Consider the following 22,859-nt stretch of genomic DNA (forward strand, 5'->3'; position numbering starts at 1 on the left):
CAAAGAGTCAGAGAGAAACAGGCAAAGAGTCAGAGAGAAACAGGCAACCCACGCTGCCATGAAAAACTGACACACGTGGTACTACAGCTCCTCAATGGAGAAAGTCCACATGAGTAACAGAGCTCTGTGCTACACACAAAACCCATGCCTGGAGTTAACTGGGCAGCAAGCACACATTCCAGGTGCTGCCACCCCACGCTCTAAGAACCATCCCACAACTTTCACACGCAATTCAAACAATGGACTCCAATTTTCTCCTCCACCCCAATCAAATCAGCACCCCAACGCTTTTACCTTTCCCAGAAATGCATTTTCCCAGCTCGCTGAGGATCTCTCTCCTCTCCTTCACGCTGGCTGTAGTAACTTTCACTGCAAACCTCTTCAGCGTGTCAGAAATCTAAAAGCACACAGGAATGGGGAAAAGACATCAGTGCGCCCTTGGTGTCCACATGCAGAACACAGAACCAGGGCAAGCACAACCAGCAGCTGCACAAGCTCTTACTGACCAAATGCAATCAGCCGTGGCCTCATCTAGCAGGGAAAGGCTCATGCAAGTTGCAGCTCCAAGACCTCCCTGTTAAACTGTAGGATGATGGCTTTCTGCTTGCTAATCTGTAATGGCACCCCTTAAGGTTCATTCACCCTTCTAAAAGCACAGAGTGACAAATCAATGCCTGAGAGCACAGGGACCTGAAAAGCCAAAACCCAATGCACTTCAAGAATGCAAAGGTACTTTTTAGGGGTGTGCTACCTCCTAAAGAACCCCTTAAATGCACTTCTAACTATTGGGGGCCCACCACAGAGTTCACCACACTTCCTAGAACATTGACCTGTGGTTTCTGTCATTGGCTGTGAAACCACTTGCAAGGAATCAGGACCAGAATGCACAACTTGCCTTTATTCTCATCCAGGATCAGCATACACGGCCCAGGAGCTTTGTACACCGGACTCATCAGATTAGAAGAATTTGTGCCTTGCTATAAAATTCCTCCCTTATGCCGTCAATAGCACCCAAGCAAAACAAAATAAACAGAACTGAATGCCTTTGCATGCCCGCGTTACCGCGGCTGCTGTGTTCCTGCACATGCAGGCTGCCGGGGCCTGAGACAGCTGGCCGAGTGAGACACAAGCCTGAGGCAGCCTTCATGCAGTGCGGATGGTGAGAAAAAACTGGAAGGCAGTTTCGATTCTCAGAGATTTGTTCCTTCAGCTGCTGAAACTGCGCCAAGGAACGTACAAGTTTTAAAATTACGTGTGAGAAAAGGCTTTGTGCAGCCCGACCAGCGCTCAGGATCACAGCCTGCTACGCCCTGCATTCACTTCAGCTGAAACAACGTGGCTCCAGGAAAGGCTTGTAAAATTCACCTCTGAAGCTGAACGACTCTCCAGGCAAAGCGTCACCGGCTTTGCCACAAAGGACGTTTCAGAAGCACAGGAAACAGCGACCTGAGGAGCGGGGATCGCCTCCGCACGGCCCATGAGCTGCCGCCAGCACAGCCCTCTCGGCGGGGCACAGGGACCGGGCACGGGGGGCGGTCCGTCCCGGAGGAGGGGACGCCGCTTGGCGCCTGGAGGGCATCCCCGGCCCAGAGGGACGGTACCGCAGACGTAAAGGATCTAAGGATCTCCTTTAGAAGCCTTCAGCCCTCATCCTATGCGAACCAACCGAGCCGCGTTTCCTCGTGCTGCTGAATCAGCAGTGCGGAGACACGCAAACGTGAAAAACCAGTTAATTGTGCCGGCAGCCCAGCCGTGCGGCACCACCGAGGGACTCCGCCGGCAGCGCGGACGGGCGGGAGCGGCATCGGCTGCGGCGCAGGGTTCTTCGTGGGACACCGAGTACGTGTCGGAGCGCCGGGAAGCGCCCAGGGAGCAGCGGCGGGACGCGAGGCCCTCGGGCTCTCCGCTGGGAGCCGAGCGGTGCGCCGCGCCCCACAGAGGCACAGAGCATGGCCGGGCGGGACGCGGCTCCAGCGCTGCCTCGCCTCCCCTCCCCAACTCCCGGCGGCTCCGGCGCGGCCCTCCCACCCCCAGCTGACCGCCACGTCCCCGCGGCACCGAGCCAGGCCGCAAGGAAGGGCCGAAAGAGGGCGGCGGGGAGAGGCACGGTGAGGCCGAGCCGCGAGGATCCCGGCCGCCACCGCCGGACCGCCGCCGCTACGGACCCGTCCCGCACCCACCTGCGTGTCGGCCGCCATGGCGCCGCCTGCGCCCCCGGAAGCGCTCCCTACTTCCGGTGCGGCGAGCGCCGCAAGGCATGCCGGGACAAATACAACACTGCGCCCGATCACCCCACCCCGCCTGCAGGGGGCGCGTTGCAACAGCCCAGCCCACCCCGCTCAGCCCCTTCCTCCCCGCCTGCAGGGGGCGCCGCACCGCTGCCCGCCCCGCCCCGCCCCGCCCCGCCCGCCGGAGCACCGAGCACAGCGCCGGGACACGGGACAGCGTTCGGTACAGAGCTTTATTTGCGGCCGCAGGGCCGGCAGCCCGCTAGTCGAAGAGGCCGAAGCCCATGTCTTCATCGGACTCCTCAGATTCCTCCTTCGGCGCCTCCTTGGCCGGGGCAGCAGCAGCAGCAGGTGCAGCTGTTTCAGTGACCACTGGAGCAGCCGCCACGAAGGCGGAGGGGTCGGCCAGGAATGCCTTCACCTGCAAAGGGAAACACAGAGCTCAGGCAAACTGCATGTCTGCCAGGATGGGGCCTTTGCTACCAAAGAAGTAACACTCGCTGCAAGCGCTGTGAGCCCCGACAGCCCCAGAGCCGTGGGTCAGCTGTGGCCGTTACCTTTTCAGCCAGTGGGAAACTGTAGTCGGTCTCCACCGCCACTGCCAGCACCCGCTTGTACCCATTGACAATGGAGTGGGGCACAGAAGCGATGGTCGGGTACCCGATCTGCAGGCAGACGCTGGCAACGTTACGAACACCCTGCGAGGGAGAAGTTTGTGTCTGTGTGGGGCCAGCACACAGGCTCCAACCAACAGGCAGTGGCACATCGCACAGAACCCACGTAACACAGCTCCGGTGAACTACACAAGACATCGGTATCTAAACCATCTCCAGACTTTTCTGAAGCCTCTTCCTGATTCCACACGTGCTTCACTGTCTTAACATGTTCACCGATTCCACACACACCTCAGTTAATGAAAGACATGGTATGTTTTCCCTTGCTTCAGCCAAAACAGCCAACAGAAGGCACTCCTTGGCCAACTGTTTCTCCAGGACACCTGGGAGAGCTCCTGGCTCTGCAGCACTGCAGAAAACACCAGAGGCGACACTCCGCCCTGGGACAGGACCTCCTGTTCCTTTTCTGCCTGCAGTGAAATATCTGAACATAATAATAAACAGGGGCTGTAGCACTGACCTCCAGGAAACGCTTGTGCAGGGTCTCCTCAGTGATGTCCAGCACTTCAGGGTTGTAAATGCTGCCATTGTCAAAGACCTGCTGGATCACCAGTCCAAAGGAGAAGGGAGAGATGTTCAGCATGTTCAGCAGGGTGGCTTCGCTGGCACCCACTTTGTCTCCGGTTTTAATGAGCTGCACATCACTCTGAGAAAAGAAGAGGAAAAATGAGTGAATACACACTGAGATATTCAGGTAAACCAATACAGCAGCACACAAAAGTATGTTCCTAATGACAAGAAATGGAACTGAAGTAATAAAGGAGCACAAGGAAAAGACACTGAAAGTTCACCTCCACAAGCTAAGGCCTCATGAGCAAGTGCTGCTCACCCAGAGGAAAGCAGTGCCTTAACTCGGCTCCTTACAGCTCATTAATCCTCCTCACAGCTGGGAATTGATGGAGGAACTTAAACCCATGTCCCACTCCACCACCAAACTGAACCAAGCCCAAAATGAAGCAGTGAGACTGCTAAAACGGCATCTCATTACAGATGGAATCATCAATCCTTGCTCCTGACCAGAATTTCAATGGTCCCTCTGGAAATCTTTGTGGTGATGCCCAAGGCCTGGAAAAATGAGGTCTTCTCAGGTCCAAGACCAGTGTTCTGTGCGGGCACAGTCACATCACAGGGAGCAATCGCACCAGCACGAGCAGCTGCTGGCACCTGCAGGAAGAAGAAACAAGGAGAGCTGTTGGAGGAGTGCTGACCTCTCAGGGGCATCAGCCTCATCCCGATGTGCTCCAGCAGGATGGATGTCAGCTGGGCACGCACAAGTGAGATGGAATTAAACACGGCTGAGTCACCCACATCTGGAGGGGCTACCAACCACCAGGTAACCCTGACAGCTCTGTATTATCTTTAACTCAGCAACCGCCAGCCCCGGCACTGCGAGGTCCCACCGCGTACCTTGTTGGCCAGCAGCATGTCCCGGATCTCGGTCAGATCCTCCTTGGTGAAGACAAAGCCCACGTTCCCACGGATGTGAGGCAGCAGCCTGAAGGAAAGCAAAGCATTCAGCCCCGCTCCTCACACGCATCCCAGGGAGGCTCGGGGCGGTACGCACTTCTCCAAGGCGGGGTTGTTCTCCAGGTGCCCGCGGATGGCTTTGCGCATCATCGTGTTCTTCCCCATCAGCACCACGGCCTTCCCGCGCAGCGACATGCGGATCTGCTGCATCTGCTTGGAGCCCACGTTGTCCGCTCCCACCACGAAGCATTTCGGGTAATCATCCAGCAGTTGCTGCGGCACACGGAGCACCGTCAGCACCGCGCAGCTCCGGCCGCTCCGTGCGCTTCCCAACGCGTTTATCACGGCCGGGCGGCGCTCGGGCCCTGCCCGCATCGCGCAAGCAGCCGCAAGGCGCGGCCCGGCCCCGCTCCCCCCGGCGCCCCAGCGGCACTCACGATGATTTTCATGAAGTAGTTGGACTTCCACGTCGCCCTGTCTTCCCTGGGCATCGCGGCGGTGCTCCAAGGATCGCCCGGCGGGTTTAAAGACGAGCTGTGAGCTGCGAGAAAGGCGCGGTCAGCCGGCCCCGCGCCCTGCCCGCTTCCCCACCCTCCCGAGCCCGGACTCCGCTCTCCCCCCGTGACCCCGACACCTCCGGGGCGCTTCGGGCCTACAGCCGCCCGGGAGGCGCCGCGCGGCGCACCCACCTCCACGAGGGCTCCGGGAAAGAAGGGCCGGAGGGCGGGGCCGCCGCCTTTCATACAGCGGCTCTCGCCCAATCGCAGCGAGCCACGGGAGGGTTCTCGTGCAGCCCATTGGCTGCCCGCAACCGCCAATCGGGGCGGACGGCGGCTCCGGTTGGGCGACGCACTCGTCACTCAAGGGAGCGGTGCCGCACTACGGCGGAAGGCGCGGCGCGCTCCCTAGCGGCCGGAGGAGCGCGCTGCAACGGAGGGGGCGGCGCTGACGAACAGAGCGGCACCGGCACGGAATAACGGTACAAACTTTATTGGCGTAACTGCAAGAACGTAAATGGAAGCAAAGCGCAGGGAGAGCGTTACATGGCGGGGAGGCGACGCGGCGAGGCCCAGCAGAGCCGGTTATTGCCTTCCGAGGGCTGCGGGGCTCGGCCCGCCCGTAGCGCCGTTGTGCGGAGGCGGCACCGGCACAGCCCGGCACGGCGCTCCGCCCCCCGCGGCTCTCCGCCCCGCCCCGCCCCGCAGCACGAGCTGCGCTCCCCGGCCCCGAGCCGCGCTAAGCGGCGCCCCGCGCCCGTTGGGTTGAACGGCACCGCCACCGCAGCGCTGATAGAAAAGTCGCTCTCTTTAAAATCACTTCAAAACCAATTTCTGTATAAGAGGATTAAAAGCAAATTAGATACGAATTCGAAAATCAGTGTAGAAATCTTATCAAAGACAGGATACAGTATTCGTTCCCATAGTAAAACCGGGCGTGTCGCAGAGCCCGCCCGGGGTTTGGCAGAACAGTCAGTATAAAAGTTATTGCTGTAGCATCTCTTAGTAGCACACGTGGGACGGGAGCAGAGAGGGGAAGGGCCGAAGGCTGGCAGCTCTCGTTAGCAAAGAGAGGAAGAAGAAAGAGAAAGTTAGGACTTGGTTTGTTTCCTGGCTTCTTAAACCCCTCCGCTTCTTCCCCCCCTCCCTTGGGAGGAGCTCGGGTCCTGACAGTGGGACACAGCCTGCACTCCTGCTGGGGATGGGCAGCAGTGCTGCGCTCTGACTGCCTGCACCAACGCTTCTGAAGGGGGACAGCACCCACTGCTTCCACGTGCTGAGAAGAGGCACGGAGTAACAAACCAGGAAGAACCCACAGAGTAACACCTTCATTCCTCTTAAAACAACAACAAAAAGTGGTATCAACTCCTTACAGTGTAATGGAACTGGAGAGACCCTTGCAGGGCCGTGGCAGCCTGTGCTGAGGCTCTGGTCTGTAAGTCACACATGCCACGTGGCTCTAGGAGCAGAGGCAGGGTGCTGCTGAGATCACGGGGTGCCCTCGCTGTGCCAGGTGTCAAAACTGCTGTCTGCAAGTGTCAGGGTTTGCCCAGAGCTGACACAGGCAGAATCCTGCATGCAGAGCTGACACAGGCAGCAGGGGCTGAGGACAGCCTCCCCGTGGAGCCCTGGGGCTAAGCTCAGCTGTCAGTCATACACAGATACACCGTAATGAGGGGACCGAGCCTCTCTCTACTGAGACACAGCAAGGGCATTTCCAGTTTAATGGTCCGTCTCATCTCTGGATCTACTGCCTCTCTGCAGCAGCACTGAGCACTGCCACCCGCCCCCTCCCCTGCCTGGTAAGGTTTCTAAATCACAGTAATGTTCAAAGAGACAGAACTGCCACAAGGGGCGGCAGAAAGATGCTTAGCTCCCATCTATGATGCCTTTAACAGAAGAGTTTGAGAAAGCAGTTCTGACAGTAGGGCTTGTCGTTCTGTTCTTTGAAGGTTCCTTTGTTGAGCTGCTTGAGGCAGAAGGCACAGACAAAGTGTTCGGGGTGAAATTTCTTGCCCATGGCAGTGATGCAGCGTCCCGTGATGGGCTTCTGGCAGCCAGAGCACAGCGAGCCGCGGCGCTCGTGGTAATGCACCTCACAGTAGGGCTGCCCGTCGTGCTCGAAGAAGCTGCCGTTGATGAATGGTGTGAAACATTCCTGCAGGAGGAGAAAGCAGAAGGGGACAGGTTCAGCAATGAGCTGGGGACGCGGGCAGCTCACAAACCTCAGCTCTGCAGCACAAACCGGCCTCACTGCAGGCAGTGCGAGTTGCTGCCTTTCATCATCCTGCCATGCACCGAACCAAACTCCTGTCTGTTGAGAAGAGCCTCTGAGGAAAGGCCGAGAGATGGACAGGTACAGCCACAGGCAAGGCAAACAGCCATGGCTTCAGCTGGCTTCCCTCGCACAAAGGAAATAAAACCAGCTACCAGGCAGGAGGAGGAACACTCCTTCCCTTGGGACAGGAAACACTGCAGCACCTTCCTCTCCTTTTATCTCCTAATCTCAGCCCAGCTTCCCCACAGTGGGAACCAGGGAGCGGGGACTAACAAAGTTTTCTTACAGCAAAATGTAATGAATTTGGGGCTGGTTCCAAAAGACAAAAAAGAACGTTTTCAAAAGCAGTCTCTGCAGCACAGCTGGCATTAGAGATATGCTTTGCACAGGATCTGGATTCCATTCATTGAACACAGCAGCAGAAGGGCGCAGAGGAGAAGCCAGATCTGAAGCCCAGACACCAACCTCTTTCCCACAAAGAAAGCTCAGCTGGGCCCCAACACAAACAAGAGCCCAGCAAACAACATGCAGAGCCACAAGCAGCTGAACACTCACAACACCATGGTCAAACACCATTTGCCTACAGCAAGTCCAAAACTTATCCAGTGCAGACAATTAGTCCAATAAACAGCCTCCTCCCTCAGCAGTAGGGAGTCTTTTCTGCTTTGGTAAAATGGGGAAGAGAATCCTGCTTTGTGTCTTGGAAGACATCAGAGCTAGCCCCACTAAAACAAGCAGTGCGGCAGCAGGGAGAAGGAAAGCAGAACTGCATGAAAGAAGCTCAGTGCTGGCACAAAAAGCCTGGCCCTGCCTGGCCCCACGCAGCAAGCACTGCCATTTTCTGGCTCCACTCCCTACGTGCCACTGCAGGAGCCAGACAGCAATGGACAGGCAGTGCAGTGCCCTGAACAGCAGGAACCAGCAGCTCGTGATTCTGCTGCTTAATCTGGCCTCTGCCTTTTTGTTTCACTCTAGGAAACACTGGCTTGTATTTGCTCTTCTCTTGGGGCCTGTAAGAGATAATATTTGCAAGGCTCTCTGAAAGAGTGCCAAGCATTTAATCTGCAGTATTCCTGTTTATTATGCCTGTTGTATGGAGCCTGCCACTATTCCACTGACGTGCATGCTTGTCTGAACAAGGTCAGTTTCATTAGTTTATGTTGTCAGATGGAGCATGAGAGGAAGATCCTCAAAATCTGATCGTTGAGGCAAGTGCTTAGAGAGAAGCTTAGCTTATAATTGCTTAAAGGTCACAAAACATGTCTCTGTTTATCTGTGCACTGCTGCAGAAGCCCTTTAACTGCAGCTGGGAACAGAAAGAGCAATGCAGCAAGAAGGTTTCATGTAAACAGGCAGAGGAGCAAGAAGGTGTTTGGTTGCTGACGTTTTTATCTCGTGGTGCTGGTGGTCTCTCATGACCCCAGAGATTCCTCCTTCCTGATAAGGGACCAGATGCCTGCAGGATGTGAAGGACAGGGGTCCAGCAGCCACAAAGGACCTTGGTTTTCTTACCCGGCAGACAAAGCACTCAGGATGCCACAGGGTGTTTAAGGCAGAAATGTAATTTTCCAGGATAGCCCGGGCACAGCCTCCACACTTGGGAGCAAACATGTCAAAGTAATCCTTGCGGCAATAGGCTTTGCCATCCTTCTCATGAAATCCTGCCAAAGAAGAACAAAGATCATCAGCTCCAGACCCTCATCTATGGCAGCCAAGCTCTGTGGGGTAAGCAGCGTGGGTAGGATCACCCTTCCTCTCCCCTAACACACAGCAGGCAGCTGTTTCCTGCTGCCCTTCCTGTCCCGTGCACACACATGTTCATCCTCTCCAGAGACTAAGAGAGTGAAAAGATTTCTGTGAGATCCTTCCCCCATGAACAGCTACTTCCTTAGAACTTCCATCTCCAGTATTTCCTGTCAACTCAAGCTGGCCCCTAATAGCAGCTCTGCCTTACACACTTGTCTGCAGTTCAGGAAGGAGAATGTTTTCCCCTCACATTAACCCATAATACCTTCAGGTCCAAAGAAAACTCCACACTGGGCACAGAAAAAGTGTTCAGGGTGCCACGTCCTGTCCAAAGCCGTCACCACTTTCTGTTCAGAAGAAGACACAAAGAAAAGTCACATAAATCATGGCTTCAGCTTGGAGGTGAGCAAGAGGGGAGGGAAGAACACATTTAAGCCAACACTGCCAACTGCATGCATCAAAATAGATTGTTCTTTATAGAGCTGAGTCAATTCTTCCCCGTCTCTAGCTCTTTTAGACCTTCCCTATGGCATACTTTTTTTTTTAAACCCTAAAAAGACCCTGCACACTGCTTCCTCCCTTACACAGGGCCCCTCCAGCTCTCAGGACTAGCACTGGTGCTGTTACTACAGGCTGGAAGGAAAGAGCTGGGGAGTCATCATCAAAATGATGAAACCACATGGAGTTTCAAAGGATTACAGCTTCAGGGAAGGTGAGGGGGACCGAACCACCTCATTAATGTAAAACATTGTACCAGATGGTGCTGTTTGCCTTTCACAGCAAGGGCAAAGGCAAAACAGAAGCCCCTAAAAACACCTTTCACACAGGACACACAGATAGAGCTTTTAACAGCAAGGCCTGCAGCACCTCGCCAGCGCTCTGAACCCTAGCCAGGAACTCACATCAAGGATTGGCCCATTGCAGTAGTAGCAGCGAGGAGAGAAGAGGTTGTGATAGTCCTTCTCGCAGTAGGGCTGCCCATCCCGCTCAAAGAAGTTCCGTGACCCGATCTCCTCCTGGCAGTGGGTGCAGACAAAGTGCTCAGGGTGCCAGGTTTTCCCCATGGCTGTAACTACCTGTTGGGAAGACAGATTATGAAGGACAACTCCATCTCGCTCTCCCCAGACCACAGGACAAGACACCAGCTGGAGGTCAGCAAGAATGGCAAGTTCTACTACTCAAGTGAGCCCTGGACTGGGGTAGCATGAAAACTGAATTACCTATCATCTCAGGAGAGGGCAGTCCCTCAAGGGCAGAGTAGAGGTCACTGGAGGAGCTTACAGCGTACCTAGCCAGTGGATAAATAGAGTACTTCAGTTTCTCCAGCATCTCCAGTCTCTTCAGCCTCACGAAAGAAACCCTCCCCACTGCTCCCAGCTGCAGGCCAAGGCTCAGCAATCAGGCAGCACCTTCAACCCACCTGCCCAGCAATCGGCTTCTTGCAGGCTCCGCACACACCCTTGGCAACTGTTGCTACCCCCAGTTTGTTCAGGTCAGACTGCAGGCTTCCCAGCATGGTGTCCAGCTGACTGCCAAGCTTGGGGGTGGTGGATGGTGGGGAGCTGCTGCCGCCGGCCTTCCCCTGTGCCATGAACTGCAGGGAGGAGAAAACAAAGGTTATACAGCAAACGTTGCTGCACTTCCCAGAAATATCTCTGCTCTTGCTGCCAGTGGCACTTCTGTAGAGACAAACCAGAGGCTGCTAGGAGACAGCTACGCTCACTGCAGAAGCCTGGGAGAGCCAGGATCAAGTACACACATTCTGCCCATGCAGAGACATGCACAGACCATGGGATGTAAAACAGCAGAGCTGGCAACTAAGGATTTGACTTTCTTTTGCTGTACACACAGCAGAAGTTACTAGCTGTTCCCAAACACTCAGCACAGTGCTCTGCAAGCCTCTGCCAAAAATCTCCCTTTACCTCATCAGTTCCTGGCCAGCTGTCAAAGCACAGACGCCATCCAGAGGGCCCCTTCCCTCTGACCTCTTTCTGTTCCTACTGCCACTCTATCCTTCTTAAAGGGATTCCTCCTCCACTCTCCATCTCCCTTTCAGCTAGATCTCCCTTTCCTCCACCTGCACTCCTTACGGACATTTCCTTTTTTGCCAAATCTCCTTTGCCCCATCGGGTGGCTCTCATCCCACGCCAAAGCTAAGCAAGTGGAAGCAGGAAGGAAATTCCCTTCAAGCTGCCTGTTGTGTTTTCTCCTGCCACGGAGTCAGATTAAAAACAGATGTGAAATCCACACTTGTGAACGACCCACGAGCTGCCATCATGGGCAGGGGAGCAGGACTTCCTGAGGTGTTCCAGAGCCCTGGCAGATTCTGCCCTTCCAGCCACTGGAGGAGCTCTACTCCCTGTCCTGCAGCCAGTCGTGCTTGCAGCCAACCAGCTGACTCAGTGACCAACCTTGGTTTCCACTTGTCTGTAGAAAAATTCTCATGACATACATAATTTCCCAGCCCAGCAGCACAGAAAAGCCCCAGTGTCTGGAGCCTGGAATAAATTCTCTGCCATACAGCTGTTATTTGCTACCAAACAGTTACAGTGAACATCTCCAAAGCACTCCACTGCAAGGAGACTGCTCACAGGAGAGGGACAGCAGGGCCCCATGTACATAGAGCCAGGGCAGAGTCCCAGGACAAGGTCAGGCACAGCACGAGGAAAAGGTTGGACAGAACTAAAAGAATCAAATCCTCTCTCGCTGAGCAGGGGCTTGTGGCCACAAGGCACAGGTTACACAGAGACAAATCATAAATACCATCTGGAAAGAAAGGAGAGAAGAATTCAACACGTAGAAACACAGCACTTGCTGTGCCTTGCTGGTGTGGGCCATGCAGATGACCTCAGTGCAGGCCCAATGACCTGAGCACACCGCCACCACTACTTGGTTCAGCCTTCTGCCAGCTCACAAGTTTGTTTCCAACCTCCTGCACACACTGCCTGCTATTTGAAGGAGACACAGCACAGAATCCACACAAATCCATCATGCAAAGGCCCTTCAAGCTGCCCCTTCACCACACGACCTACCAGCACTCCGATTCAGCTGGGTGCTGTACGAGCACCAAACCATGCACTACCAGACAGCAGCTAGGATCACCACGCTGCAAGCTCCAGGAGCAGCTCCCAGCACAGACGTCCCCCCAAAAGCACACCATGCTGAGAGGAAACAAAGGAGCTCCTGCCTTCTCAGGGCTGGGAGGGGCTGGGGGCGCACAGGCAGCCAGCAGCTTGGAACTGCGGGTGAGGGGAGGAGCAGAGGTCACCTGAAAAGTACAACAGTTCAGGATGCAGAAGCTGGCTAGCTGCTGAGATCTGCTTGTACAAACAGCATGGCAAAACACCGTGCTGCTCACGTGTGTTACACCTTCCCAGCATCCCAGGGCTGCAACCCCTCCCTGACAGGAGGCACAGAGCAGCAGCTCCTCCTCCAAATGCAACAGGGACACCTCATCACACGGGTAAGCACAGGAAGGATTGAGATTTTGCTGTCAGTTTTCCATCCCTCTTCCCATCTCATGAGAGGCAGTGGCAGGGAGAGTTGAGACCTGACTTTCAGAGCTACCTCCTTCATCTCAGAGGGAAACAAATCACAATCCCTGCTGCACAAAGGGCAGACAGGAAGCACCAACATCTCAGCAGACTGGTGCACAACCATGTAGTCTGCAGTGCCAGGCAGGCACGGCTGGCATTGATTTGACACCACTAATGACTCTGCTCTTTCATTAAGTGGTTCAGAGCCAGCCTTCACCTGAACATCGTGTTTACTGAGCTACCAAGCTGACAGCAGTGGAAAGACTGGACAACACTGTGCTTAAAATTAAATAAAAAAGAAAGCAGAAAAGAGAATCCTGCCTGCATCCGCGGGAAGAAAGCCTCATCTTCTGTTTGACAGCCAACAGAAACGACTGTCTTGGTGCTAGGGGTCCAGGTCTGGGGAGAAGAGTGCCCAGGATCTTCAGAAGGAGGGGTGCCCACAACAGAGAGCTCGTGATAATCAGCACCAGAAGCTTCCCACTGGAAAAGTGGCTGGGGAGCCAAGCGGGAGGAATAGGAGGAGGCTGGACATGGAGCTGAGGTAGCTAGTGCATGGGAGGGCTGAGCTGGCAGTGGGAGGACAGGTACGTGAGAGGGAGAAGCATTAGCAGGGACTGTCTTCACAGCTTCATTGGAAGGCTGGAGCGGGGGAGAGGCTGAAACAGAGACTGTCCTCCTTCGAGGGTGTGGGGATTCTGGAGGGAATACCACCTAGAGAGACAGGGAAGAAAAGTGAGTAAACCCAAAGAGGAACCAACAAGCACCTCCTGCAACAGGAAGGCTGGAAGCACAGACCAGTGAGTAACGATCTTTGCTGCCTCGTGCTCTCCCTCCTGCTCTTCTGAACCTCCCTGGTTTACATCAGAGCACAACTGGAACATTAACCTCACTGCCACACAGCCCAGCAAAGCAAGTAAGGACAGAGGCCTCTGGTTACCATCTTTATCTAAGGGGAAAAAAACAGCAAAGAACCAAGGGACAGGGAAAACAGAGAAGGGGACCAGAAAGCTTCCTTCTCTGTGTAGCTCTAAGAGCACCATCTTACACCCAGAACTTCCTGCACAGGCATGTACTGGGAAAGACAAGGCATCCCTCTCTGACAAGCCTCCCAGAAGAGTTTTCAAACAATACCCACACGGGTATTTGATATGCAATAGCAGCAGACTGCCTAAACAGATACCATTACCAGCACCCTTAGATATCCAATTCTTAAACATGAACTAGGAACTGAGAGCCAGTTTACTTTTCAGGTCAGAAGAGGCTGAGAAGAAGGAGTTAGTTCTTTACTTCATGTTGTTTAAGGTGTCACCTAACATACACCTCCACAAAATGCTGCCTAGACAGGAACATGCTCCAATTTCCCAGAAGTGGAAGTTCCCCTCACTTTCTACCTTCTCTATTTGCTGTCCACCATTTTGCTCTTCCCCCTGGGGTCGGGCAGTGATAATGACCCCCTCTGTCAGCCAGCCATTCTGGCTTTTCTGCTCCTCTTTTTCCTGTTTAGCAACTCCCAGTCTGTCCTGCAGCTCTTCAATCAAGCGATCTTGGGACTCGGTCTTGTGAAATATTGCAGGACCTAATTTACGCCTTGGAGAGAGGTCACGACTCATTGGATGCACATTGGAGGTTTCTTTTGTCCTCTTGATTAAAGACTTAATCTAGATGAAAAAGGCAATAGTGTCAGCAGAGAAAAGAGTAAGAGCAAGCCTCAAGATGCAACAGCACAAACTCAAGCCATTAGTGACAAATGTATGCAGGGAGAGTGATGACATTAATTCCACAATGCCAAAATTCTTCTTGGCACAGTCCAGAACAGTGACTCAGTGCAAGGAAAAAGTCTGTAAGGACAACCACTGTAGCCAAAAATAACTATCTAGAAAAGGAAGGGAAAGATCACCCAGCAGAAAGCCAAGATACGAGGTGCAGCACAACCATTCCACTGAGCATTAAAGAAACTTGAGCATCACAAAGAAACACAGCAGACTTTCAGTGTGCGCCCTTTACAAGCACAAGACTCGCGGTCTGGTGCACAAAGCATACATCCAGAGCTGGAAGGAACACTAACAGGTCCAACAACAAGACCTAAAAAGGCAGAGGGACATCCTCCAGAGGAGTGAATCAGCCCTTTAACTTTTCAGAGGCCTTTATGGACTGAGCATCTGCCTTATTCCATTTAAGGAATAAAAACCCATTTCACTGGGCAGTCCCTACACTCTGCCATGTTCTGTGCTGCTGACTGACCTGCAGAACAGACCAGAGGACAAAGCAGAGGACTTAAAGCCTGCATGACATGCAGCTGTCAGCAGCGCTGCTCAGCACCACATGCTGTTAGTGTGGGTGGGCCCAGGCACACTCACACCGCACACAAAACGTTAGTGCAGTCAGGACAGCCCCAGCTAGGACTCATCCTCCTCCCACATTTGTTCAGTGCCTGCCTGGCCTGATGCAGAAATCCTTTCAATGGGTGGTTTGGAGAGGCACGGCAAATCCCATTCAGCTTTCCAGGTGTTTTCAGGAGATTCTGGAGCAACTGCAGAGCTTCTGATCTGCTCATTTTCTCCATCTTCTCCAGCTTTGTTCATGTTAGCAGTACCTGCCTTTCTGGGAGTTCTCCCCCTGCCCTGCCTCTTCTTGACCAGCTCAGGACAGCCACCTACTTGGATTTCAGGTGATACTTCAGCCTTTTGCTCCTGTCCTCGCTCCACAGCAAAGCCCAACTGTTTTTCAGTGTCCGGAAAGACAGCCCACTGATCCAGGTCCACAACAGAAGGGTCACACACAGGACTCAAAATGCTGTCACCCTTTCTGTGTACTTCTGGTACGTGCTCCAGGGCCCACAGCTCATCTAAAGCTGCTTTCACACTTCTGCCCTGAGAAGGAAGGGCTGAATTATCCCTGGACACTCCCTGCTGATCCAATTCTTCAGCTGCCTGCTCCTTCCCTTGATCACTTATACAAGTGTTTGAAACTGAGACGCTTGAGAGTTTGGGGTCACTTCTCTGCTCCTTTTTCTCACTCTCTTTTGCCAGCTCCAGGCCCTGTGCCTCCACCTTAGCAGATCTACACAGCAGCTCAGCCCTGGGCACAGCCTGGGAAGTCTTCCTGGAAGAGTCAGGCTTTCCAGCCAGCCTCACCAAACTTGCAGAGGCCATCTGCTCCCCACGAGTAGCAGAAACAGAAGAGACGCGTGGAGGGGGCACAGGGACCATTTGTGGCAAAGAGGGTACGCGTGGAAGAGTGGCACAGTGCCCCGAAGCAGGCCACACTACAGTGCTAATGCCTTCCTCAGCACAGAGAACTGCTGAGGGGGAACCTGCTGGCACTGCCACAACCCCACTGTGCCTGACAGAAGGGCATTTGGAAGGGGATAGCATGGTTAAACTGGGAGAAATGCTGCTGGAGTCTGCATCTGCTGAATCGCGAACCGGTTCTAGGGAGGGTTCAGGAATCAGAGACATAGTCTGCAAAAAGGAGAGAGAAGAAAGAAGGAGAAAAAAAAGAAAGATAAGAAATAAGAAACAGAGGGCAGAAAAAAGAAGCATGGTATAAAGCGTTATAACAATTGTGATCTCCCAATCAGGAGCCATGTTGATCCTGAGCCTTACATCAGAGAAACAGGAATGAGAACAGGGCAGCAAAGAGGAGAATCAATGTGACATTGTGCTGATCTTTGCATGAGATCACAGGATATGAAGCTGAACAGCCATCAAGATCGTTTTTCTCTGCCACCCTCTTACGTAACACCTCATGTGTTCACCTGCAGTGCGATGGGGGCACGCAGCAGCTGCCAGGAAGCCAGCTATAAGCCCAGGAATGTCTGCACTGCGGGTGAAGGTCACATTAGCAACTCACTCATGCTCAGCTACGTACATTCTATATTTCAAAGCTGAAGAAAAAACAGCAATCGATGAATAGAACAAACCATGACGTTTTCTTCTCCATGCACTAAAACTGCTCCAGTTGCCCGAGTTCACAGCAGTGAAAACAAAGCCTCAGGGCATGCACAGCAAAAGCAGATGACACGGGCTTTGCTCTACTCACTGAATCAATCTCACCTTGGAGGTGATACACAGTGAATCACAACAGCTTTGCCAGTCATTCCATGCCCTTCTAAACTTTGCTTAGATTGCCAGATGAACCTCTTCTCCTTAGGTCACAATCTCCACATTTCAATTGTAACAAGATCAGTATTCATTTTAATCCAAAATACACCCTAACAAGAGTGACTGATACAAATTTTTTTGCTCTCCTTGGCTCAGAGGGTTTTTAAAATAAAATAAGAATCATGGATCCTCCTTTTCCTGTTTTCAGTGGCTCCTGGCTGAGCCTTAGGAGACAAACTGGCACTGCACCTTTTTCTCAAAGAGAGAAAAATCAGAACATTGCCGTAGCCAAGTTCACACAGTAGGTCAACCTAAGGCCAATGCAGAGCCCTGACATTTTAAAAAACCTATCCAAAGTTCTCCAAATCCAACAGATATCAAGATACGCTCTGATTCTTCACTGTGTTTTTTGAAAAAGCTTTAAGAAGTTAGACCCTCACATCCTAATGTAGCAACAGCTCAGTCTTTACTTATCTGTATGGGGACTTGTCATGAATAAAAGGAAAAAATTAACCAGAACACAAACATGATCTGCCAATAGCTGGAAGAGACCTGCAGGTGACGTAAGCAGCTCCCAGGCCAAGGAGTCAGGAGCCAGCAAGCACACACACTGGTGAAGTCCCCAAGTAGTGCCATGGAGGGGCATCTTAGAAAGCAATAGGGGGACTGCAATTAATCACAGGTTGCTCCTCATTTCCAGGAGGAAATCAAGATGAAAAGAACCAGCAAGTACATTAATTAGTTACAATAACAAGGGAATTTCCTCATATTGCCCTCCTCCCTGTATTTTGCCTAACGTGGATGTACCTGTACAAATGGGTGTTACACTATAGTTCACTTACTCAGTTTCCAGACTTTCTAAAACAGTCAGCTGTTGGCAAGGCAGGGCTGGCATTTTGCTCAGAAGCAAATATTTCCAGCATACTGAAAGCATACTAACTCCAAATTAAGAGCAAGTGCTAAATACATAACAGTAACATAACAGTTAAACACGAGCAGCACAATGTGCAGTCAGCTGGAGTCACATTACACAGAAATGTCAGAGGCAAAAGAACCAAGTGCATTAAGTAACCTCAGTGCTGATGAGCTAGATAACCAAAATCAAATGGATTCTGTAAGCAAAAAGAATGAGCAACTCATTAAAGTGAGCAAAAGATAAAAGGGTAATGTATCAGTCTGTAACAGCATCTGTTACTCTGGGCTATGACAGAAGTTAAACACTGGTGCTGCCACCTCTCCCACTGCCATCCACTGGGGCCTGCAGCAGCCACCATCTCCAGCTCATTACATACTGCACTTCGTTCCTCTGTCCTTTTTCTTGCAACCACACACAGGTCTGGCACATGAATGACAGCCTTTTCTTTTTCACCATTGGGAAAGACCCCACTTCTCCCCCTTACACCCTGTCACTGGTACAGACTAGATCATCTTTACAGAGAAATCAGCACCACCCATTGGCACAAGTAGGGGAGGTAAAAACAAAGAAAAAGGACTGAAAGGAAAAAGAAAAACAGGATATAGTAAAGCAGCTGTCCAAAAGCAGCCAATGACAATAATAATAAAAGAGAAACTATTACAGAAATCATGTTGCTGGTTCTGTAAGGAAAAACATTTAGACAGACAACGATCCTGAGCTCAATGCCTTTCAAAAACCCTAACACTGCATTTATAAATCTTGAGATCTCAATGCGTTTCAGGTTGCTTTTAGAGTCCAAGCAGAAAAGAAGCCAGGAAGGAGGGCAGTGTTACAGAAAGCATCTAGCCTCGTTCATGCAGTTTTATTGGAGTTGCACAAAACAAAAAGGCCTGTTCTGGGCAAGGATGTCCCCTGCTGCCAAAGCTCACCAGGAGCAAAGGCTGGTGGCAGCAACCACACCTTGAGCTTGCTTTCTGAGCCCTGATAAAGCAGCAGGAGGCCCTGGCACTGACAGCACGCAGAAGCAGCGAGGCAGGGTGTGCTGCCAGCAGCACAGGTGGGAACTCTCCAGCTTCACAACAGCACAATTTTTCAACTGCATGGAACAGATACTCGCTGATAGCCTGCTCTCTGCCCTAGGACCTAATATGGAAAAAGAAAAGGACCAGTAAGGCATCACTATTTGCAGTGACTAAATACGTACTAAATTAAGTCCAGAGAAAACAGCGAGTTGCTCCTTGAGTCTCCCAAAGTCAAGTACGTGAGTCACAGACTGCAGACTTGAATGGAAGCCAATAAGTACAGGGCAAGCAAAGTCCCGAGGAGCATGCAGGCTTCTCAGCTGCCTACATCTTCTCAGAAAACATTGCTCAGCTCTGACTGCCTCGGGACCAAACTCATGGTAGGGGATGGAAGTTAACACAGCCAAGAAACATAACCAAGCACTGGCAGATTCTTCCATGGAGAGGAAAACGTAAGAGAGTTTGGAACTTTTGTAGGATTACAAAGCAGACTTGCACGTGTATGTAAGAAAGGCACACCCAACAATGACAACATATTAGGTATTCGCTTCTCCACCTCTCAGAACAAATTCAAGGGAATAATTCAGCAATGCTATAAGCAAACAAGTAGAGAGAGCAAAATTATTTTGCTATGACTGTGGGTAGATGAACCATGAAAATAAACTCCACAGTTAACCACCTAGTGTAAAAAGGATAGTATACCTAATTGAATAGAAATGCATGCATTTGTAAGTTCTCTAAGTACACAGAGCAAGTGCTTGATGCTCCAGTGGCAAGTTATTCCTCCACTTCTTCTATCAGGGGAATTTTTTCGTGTGTCACTTGTGACTGAAGTAGCAGTCCTTTTCCAACACAGTACACTGATTTGCAAACAAGATCCTGAATAGTGTTTGCCATCCTTCACCCACACAAGCTCAGTCTTTAATCCTATTTGGAGCTGAATAATTGATACTGTTTTAAAATTGAAACCCTTGAAGTTTTCAGCTGCTTGATGCAAAGGTTTCAATGCTCATACCACATGCCTTTAAGCCCCAAATACCCTCCTCAGGAAAGCACAAAGTATAAGCACACTGCTGCAGAGGGTCAGCCCATGGAACAGAAGAGCCTGGCCCCTGTCATGGAGCAGAGCGGTGCTGGCTCAAGCTTCCCTACTTCTCATTCAGTTGCAGCATAGCAAAATAATTCACCCTGCACCGAGCAGCAACTAAGCTCGTTATCTTTGCCAAATGCAGACAAACTGCAGAATGGATGGAAAAACAGACCCCAGAATTCCCTTGTCCACACCAGCGACAGGAAACTATTGCAGTCAAGAACCTATAGCAGCACAAACACCACCAAAGGAAGTTCCACAAGACGAGAGGTAAAGCAGGCATTCAGGAAATCAGTTAAGGTCAGCAGATGTGGCCAACATGCAAGAGCCTGGGCGTGGGAAGGGATGAGATGAGGTGCGAGCTGTCAAGATAAAGCACCTTAAAGTCAGAGAGGGACGCCATCAGCTCATCCAGTTCTCGTGTGGCTGAAGAAGCAGAGATACGGGTCTGCTGCTGACTGGCGGTGACACGCTGGGGGCTGCTCACCTCCCCTTGGCTCACAGTGATTGCAGGGCTGATGAAAATAAAATATATTTATTTTTAAAGAGTGCATCTAGGCCTGCGGGAGAGCTCCTAACTGAAAGCCTCACTGGCTCCTCTAAACAAGCAAGCGTGGCAAGTGTCATCGGCACTGCTCTCCCTAGCCAGCCCTCCCACTGATCCAGCTTCTGCAACACACACAGGTCCTGTCTCTCTGCCAAGTCTAACATGAGTGTACATGCACATACATCCACCCATTACTGAACGGATCATGACCAAACACTCATCTGGACAGACTGCTATAAATCCAAGTTTAAAAAAAATGTGCCACAACTCAAGCATTCCTTCATCCAGGAAGAGCTGCAGCAGATAGAAGAGCAGGAGCATCTTCAAGTGCCTGCTTGACTTCCCACTCTACAGCCAAGGGACATCTGTCTGTCACTGTCCCACAACATCTGCCCCTCCACTGCACTCCCTATTCCCATAACAGCCCGCCCAACCCACTGCATCCACCAAAGCACTACTTACACTGGGCTTGGCACAGAGCTCTCCAACTCATCCAGCAGGCTCTCCACACTGGGACGCACATCTTCGATCCCACGCCCACCATTTCGCTTTGGTTTTTCTTTTGTAGGGGGTGCAGCCTTCCCCCCTGCAGAGCTGCTGCTCTCTGGGACGACATAGTGAGGTCCGGTCACGTTGGGCAGTGATGGGCTTCTGCTGACTTCATCTTTAGAACAGAGGAGCAGAGTTGTTCAGACACATGTACATATGCAAACAAGAGAAAAGAGCAACATGCTGCCCAGAAACCCTGTGGAATCTCCATCTTTCAGAATATTTAGAACTTAGAGCACAAGCAACATGTGCTCTAACTTTGAAATTGTGAAGTTAGAGTCATTTCCAAAGTTGGCCCAGCACTGCTGAACCTCAAGAGATCCTATTCATACTAAAGGAATCTTTGTTCAGGGCTGGAGTCATCTTCCTCAGCAAGGATGTCAGAAGGAAGAAGCAGGCTGCTACTCTGGGAAGTAAGCTATTCACTAACACCAAATGTCTTGCTAGTCCTTACCTGCTGGGAAGCCACTGGAGGGATTATGTTGAACAGCATTCAGTTCCAGGAGAAGCCTGTCTAGTTCCGAGAGGTTGCTGCCCAGAGAGGTGCTGGTCATGGTGGGAGATGGTTCTGCAGACTTCTGCTTGTTTGGGAAGCTAGAGATAAAAGGGAAGTGTAAAACTTCTGCTTTAAGACACAGCAGAACAATGGAGGGAAACTTAGATATTAAGTTCACAGAGTTCACACAGGTACTGTGTTATTTTCAGGCTGAGGTTTTTAGCTCTGTGGGCAAAGCTGTGTGCTTTGTGAGATGACTATCCCCACAGCTGCTGTTTAGCCACATCTTCACTTGTCAGTTACAAAGAAACAGCACTGAAAGAAAGGGGCTCAGATCTCAGGACTCTGTGCTGCACTGTCCTACAGCAAAGAGTTAACTGCCTACAGATCCAAGATGCACAGAACAGCAGCAGAACCATTAGCTGGCATACAGGAAAAGGGCCTGTTTCTGCTGACAGCACACCAGCAGCAAAAACCTCTCCTCTGAAGGAAGGGGATGCAGGGCCAGCGCAGAATAGACAAGAAGTACAAAAGTCAAGCTACCAAAGCTACAAAAGCAGCAGATTGTGTGTCCCACAAAAGGCTGCCATGAGGTCTCTTTTGAAGTCCTCAAATCTTCACTTTGATGAATTTTAATCAATTTATAAGAAAGTAATCTGACAGATTTTCCACGGCGTTCAACACAGAAGCCTTTAGAGAGGCTTCCCTACACACGAGTATATATAGATAGATAGATAGATAGATAGATAGATAGAACACACTGCCTGTAGTTACAGCCTATGCTATAAGGGAGATCCCATTTAGCCATGCTCAACTGCAAAGTGTTTAAAAGCAAAACAGTACCAGTGCAATGGTCTGCACAGTAACTACACTAAGAACAATCGACCCACTGTCAATAGCAGGGAAATAATTTTCTCCTAGTTTTATCAGCGGACAAATAACTTTTAATGCTTTAGAAATTCTTATTCCTAAATCCAAAATGGGAATTTGTCTTGGGCACACATCAGTTTTCTGCTCAGAAAGTTAATACATAACAGGTTGAGCACTGTCATACCTATAGCACCAGTGACAATTATGGAACTTCATAAAGGCAGTTATTATCTTTCTCTTCAGATTGAAAACAAAGTCCACAAACACAATCTGAGAAGGGCATACTTCATCCTGGCCTAAGCACACAAGCTTCAATTCGCACAAGAACCAGACCATGCCAGACTCTTTTACAGGAGGATTCAGGGCCCTAATTATCTTGATTTTGTACTAATTGCATGCAGCCCTCTGAAAAATTGCAATTACTGCCTCCATTGAGCCATCCCTGGATACTTCTGGTTCTACCCTGTAGTAGTTCTGGTTGCAAGCAGCCTTCAGCTCAGTATGAAGACCTAGGCATAGTTAGAACATTGACAGGAGAGCAACACTCATCCCCACACCTATAAAAGGTACCCGGGACAGAGTGCATCACACAGGGCCATCAGAGATGGAGCTATGGCAGCTTCTTCCTCTCTCACCCTCATGTCAGCAGGAAGGTCTGTCTCACCACACAGGCCATCCCTGCAACCTCTCAGTGCAATAACAGCTGTCCATTAGTATAATATAATTAGTAACTGGTAACATCAGAAATACTGACAGAAGTTTTAAAGCCTTCATGAAGAAATTTAAATGTACTTGAAAATCCAAATAATGGCACATCCCGCTAGGTGATGGGTACTG

General features: G+C 51.3%; 3 protein-coding genes across 5 annotated transcripts in view; all 3 read right to left on the minus strand.

The window, feature by feature from the left end:
• The window catches only part of GCN1 (GCN1 activator of EIF2AK4), a 40,555-nt gene extending 38,306 nt beyond the window's left edge, over window positions 1-2,249 (minus strand). For both annotated transcript variants that reach the window (XM_042828790.1, XM_042828789.1), the window contains exons 1-2: window positions 2,181-2,249; window positions 295-397 (exon numbers count right to left, since the gene is read on the minus strand). In XM_042828790.1, the coding sequence (XP_042684724.1) occupies window positions 295-397; window positions 2,181-2,198 (121 nt within the window). In that variant the 5' untranslated portion in view covers window positions 2,199-2,249. The remainder of the gene's footprint in view (window positions 1-294; window positions 398-2,180) is intronic.
• A 198-nt stretch (window positions 2,250-2,447) lies between these two features.
• RPLP0 (ribosomal protein lateral stalk subunit P0) lies at window positions 2,448-5,125 on the minus strand. Its single transcript, XM_042828901.1, has 8 exons — window positions 5,059-5,125; window positions 4,807-4,910; window positions 4,467-4,642; window positions 4,310-4,397; window positions 3,920-4,066; window positions 3,363-3,548; window positions 2,786-2,926; window positions 2,448-2,649 (listed from the first exon to the last, which is right to left on the minus strand). The coding sequence occupies exons 2-8, from the start codon at window positions 4,858-4,860 to the stop codon at window positions 2,491-2,493; spliced, it is 951 nt and encodes a 316-aa protein (XP_042684835.1). The 5' UTR covers window positions 4,861-4,910; window positions 5,059-5,125; the 3' UTR covers window positions 2,448-2,490.
• A 550-nt stretch (window positions 5,126-5,675) lies between these two features.
• The window catches only part of PXN (paxillin), a 39,876-nt gene continuing 22,692 nt past the window's right edge, over window positions 5,676-22,859 (minus strand). For both annotated transcript variants that reach the window (XM_042828666.1, XM_042828667.1), the window contains exons 4-11: window positions 21,111-21,250; window positions 20,570-20,771; window positions 19,940-20,075; window positions 10,311-10,484; window positions 9,793-9,966; window positions 9,156-9,237; window positions 8,657-8,805; window positions 5,676-7,024 (exon numbers count right to left, since the gene is read on the minus strand). In XM_042828666.1, the coding sequence (XP_042684600.1) occupies window positions 6,758-7,024; window positions 8,657-8,805; window positions 9,156-9,237; window positions 9,793-9,966; window positions 10,311-10,484; window positions 19,940-20,075; window positions 20,570-20,771; window positions 21,111-21,250 (1,324 nt within the window). In that variant the 3' untranslated portion in view covers window positions 5,676-6,757. The remainder of the gene's footprint in view (window positions 7,025-8,656; window positions 8,806-9,155; window positions 9,238-9,792; window positions 9,967-10,310; window positions 10,485-19,939; window positions 20,076-20,569; window positions 20,772-21,110; window positions 21,251-22,859) is intronic.

Source organism: Centrocercus urophasianus, unplaced genomic scaffold (genome assembly GCF_019232065.1).
Source record: "Centrocercus urophasianus isolate 14NV4802_14NV808 unplaced genomic scaffold, USGS_Curo_1.0 seq_30, whole genome shotgun sequence".
Taxonomy (NCBI): domain Eukaryota; kingdom Metazoa; phylum Chordata; class Aves; order Galliformes; family Phasianidae; genus Centrocercus; species Centrocercus urophasianus.